Source organism: Chaetura pelagica, unplaced genomic scaffold (assembly GCF_000747805.2).
Source record: "Chaetura pelagica isolate M959 unplaced genomic scaffold, ChaPel_1.0 scaffold130, whole genome shotgun sequence".
NCBI lineage: Eukaryota > Metazoa > Chordata > Aves > Apodiformes > Apodidae > Chaetura > Chaetura pelagica.
The window spans coordinates 957,401-960,162 of NW_009951915.1; the positions used below are offsets into that span (position 1 = coordinate 957,401).

The window sequence follows — 2,762 nt, forward strand, 5'->3', positions numbered from 1 at the left end:
GGAGAAGATGGATCCAGAGGCTGGGCCAGTATCTGCACAAAGCAGAGCCCCCCCTCTCCCAGGCTCACTGAGCCTCCTCTTTTAGTCAGACTTCTTCAGGAATTTCAAGTGTCAGTCTTATAACCATACAGGCCTGTAAATAAATAGTTCTATCTTCATTGTTCCATCCCCTTCCAGACCTCTGGAAGCTTCCTCTAGAGGAGAATAAAGGACAGAGCTATGCAGAAAAGCTACCCCAGCAGCAAGCTGGCCAGTGGGGCTGCCACCAAGCCCACGTGTGACACTGCCTCCTTGCTTCTTCCCAGCATTGACTTCACAGTTTATTTTTAGCCCAGCAAAAGGCTCAGCAGTTTCAGAGCAGTCAGTTTAAGGGTGTCAGGAGAAGGTCCCAGCCCTGTTATCCATGACCCAAAAGGCAGATTGGGATGTTTGATTCATCTAGAGGCTGTTTCCCAAGTGCAGCTCATCATGGGATGGCAGCAAAAAGCTCCTGCTGCCCCCGTGGTGACTCAGGGGCTGACAGACCCTTCCTGAAGGCTGGAGTTACAGCTGTTCCCCCATCCCTCTCCCTCCCTCCTTGTCCAATGTGTCATATTAAAGGGTGATCAGCTTACACGTGCTCCAGGATGGATTCCTGCAGCTTTGTAACTCTCTGGCTATATATAAAGCCCCACGTTGGAGACTGAAGTACACAGACAGCTGCTGTAGTAGCAAGTGTTTCACATTCCCAGTGAGCTGACAGTCTGGAAGCAAGGGAGACCCAGGAGCCCTGCTTTGAGTAAGTTTCTTCACCAGGGACTCAGTGACAGATACAGATTTTTTTTTAAAAAAAATACAAATCTATATTTATATAAAGAAGGATTGGGGGGTGAAAAAAGGAGCTGTGACCCTTCACCATGGGTTTGCCTTTTGACCAAGCGGAAGAGCTGCGTCTCTACCAGCAAACTCTCCTCCAGGATGGACTCAAAGATATGTTGGACCACAACAAGTTTCTGGACTGTGTCTTGAAAGTCAAGGGGAAGGAGTTTCCCTGCCACCGGCTGGGGGGGGGTCCAGGATGGACTCAAAGATATGTTGGACCACAACAAGTTTCTGGACTGTGTCTTGAAAGTCAAGGGGAAGGATTTCCCCTGCCACCGGCTGGTGCTGGCAGCCTGCAGCCCCTACTTCCGAGCCATGTTCCTCTCAGACATGGAAGAGAGCAAGAAGAGGGAGGTCACTTTGGAAGACGTCGACCCAGATGTCATGGGCAAGATCCTCCATTATATCTACACCTCGGAGCTGGAGATCACAGAGCAGAACGTGCAGGACATCTTCTCCGTGGCCAACATGTTCCAGATCCCTTCCATCTTCACTGTCTGCGTGTCCTTCTTGCAGAAGAGGCTCTGCCTCAGCAACTGCCTGGCTATCTTCAGGCTGGGCTTGATGCTGGACTGCGCCCGGCTGGCCGTGGCCGCTCGGGATTTCATCTGCGACCGCTTCTCCCTGGTGGCTCGGGACGAGGAGTTCTACCAGCTCTCCCCCGACGAGCTGATCGCCATCATCTCCAGCGACTCCCTCAACGTCGAGAAAGAGGAGGCCGTCTTCGAAGTGGTGATGAAGTGGGTGGGGACCAAGGAGCAGGAGAGCAGGAGGAAGGCGCTGCCTGTCGTCTTTGAAAGCATCCGCTTCCGCCTGATGCCCGGCGACTACCTCAAGGACCACGTGGAGAAGCAGGCTGTGGTCAAGTCCAACCCGGAGCTGCTCAAGAAGCTGCAGATGGTGAAGGATGCCCAGAAAGGCAAATTCACCGTGGTGAAGAAGAAGAAAGTGAAGAAAAGCAGTGAAAAGCAAGAGAAAGACAAAGTCGTCAATGGAGCAGTAGATGAGGAGGAGGAGGCAGAGGAGGATGCTCTCCCAGGGATCTTAAATGACACAATGCGCTTTGGGATGTTCCTCCAGGACCTTATTTTCATGGTGAGTGACAGTGGAGCAGTGGCTTATGATCCCACTGCCAATGAGTGCTATTTTGCCTCCCTGTCTACTCAAATCCCAAAGAACCACGTGAGTCTGGTGACCAAAGAGAATCAGATCTTCATCGTTGGAGGACTGTACTACAATGAGGACAACAAAGAGGATCCCATGAGCTCCTACTTCCTACAGGTACAAGCTTTGTCTTTCTTTTGTTTCTTTGGAGCATCACTAGACTTCAGCTTCCACATGATGCCAGTAACACACATTGTCTTGTCACAGTAGAAAGAGAGTTGCAAATGAAGGTAAAACATTTGAGTTGTTTTACTAGAGGTTCTTCTCCCTGTGTGTCCCTACTGAGAAGGGGATTCTGGTCATTGAGGAAGGAGGCTTGAAAGGGTAGGTAGTAGGAATAACCCTTCCTGGGTTATTCCTGGACTGGGAGGTTGGTGGTATCAGGTCTGGCTGCACCTTTGTATCCTCAGCAAAACCCAAGAGTGACCCTGCCAGGTGCCCACAAAGGGAACAGCAGTAGCTACAGCCACAGGGCAAACACTCCAAGGACACAGAATATGTCCATATCTACCAATATGTGCCCCCTTCCCTGTGCTGTTCCTGCCCCTGGAGCTGTGCTGGGTCCAGCCCAGAGCCTCTGGCCATTTTTATCATGTGGGGGGCACCCGTGGTGTGATGTCTCCTGGGACCCTCCACAAGAAAAGTGGCTGATCAGATCAAGCTGTGCCCAGACAATCTGAGCCCTGGCCTTGGTTGAAACCCAAGAGTACCTTCCCCAAGGTGCCCACCTTTCCTGC

At 51.5% G+C, this 2,762-nt stretch overlaps 1 protein-coding gene across 1 annotated transcript in view; it reads left to right on the forward strand.

Annotated features, from left to right (window-relative positions):
• The first annotated feature begins 896 nt into the window (after positions 1 to 896).
• The window catches only part of KLHL40 (kelch-like family member 40), a 9,635-nt gene continuing 7,769 nt past the window's right edge, over positions 897 to 2,762 (forward strand). Inside the window, exons 1-2 of the mRNA XM_009994592.1 lie at positions 897 to 1,010; positions 1,117 to 2,142. Coding sequence (XP_009992894.1) covers positions 897 to 1,010; positions 1,117 to 2,142 — 1,140 coding nt within the window. The remainder of the gene's footprint in view (positions 1,011 to 1,116; positions 2,143 to 2,762) is intronic.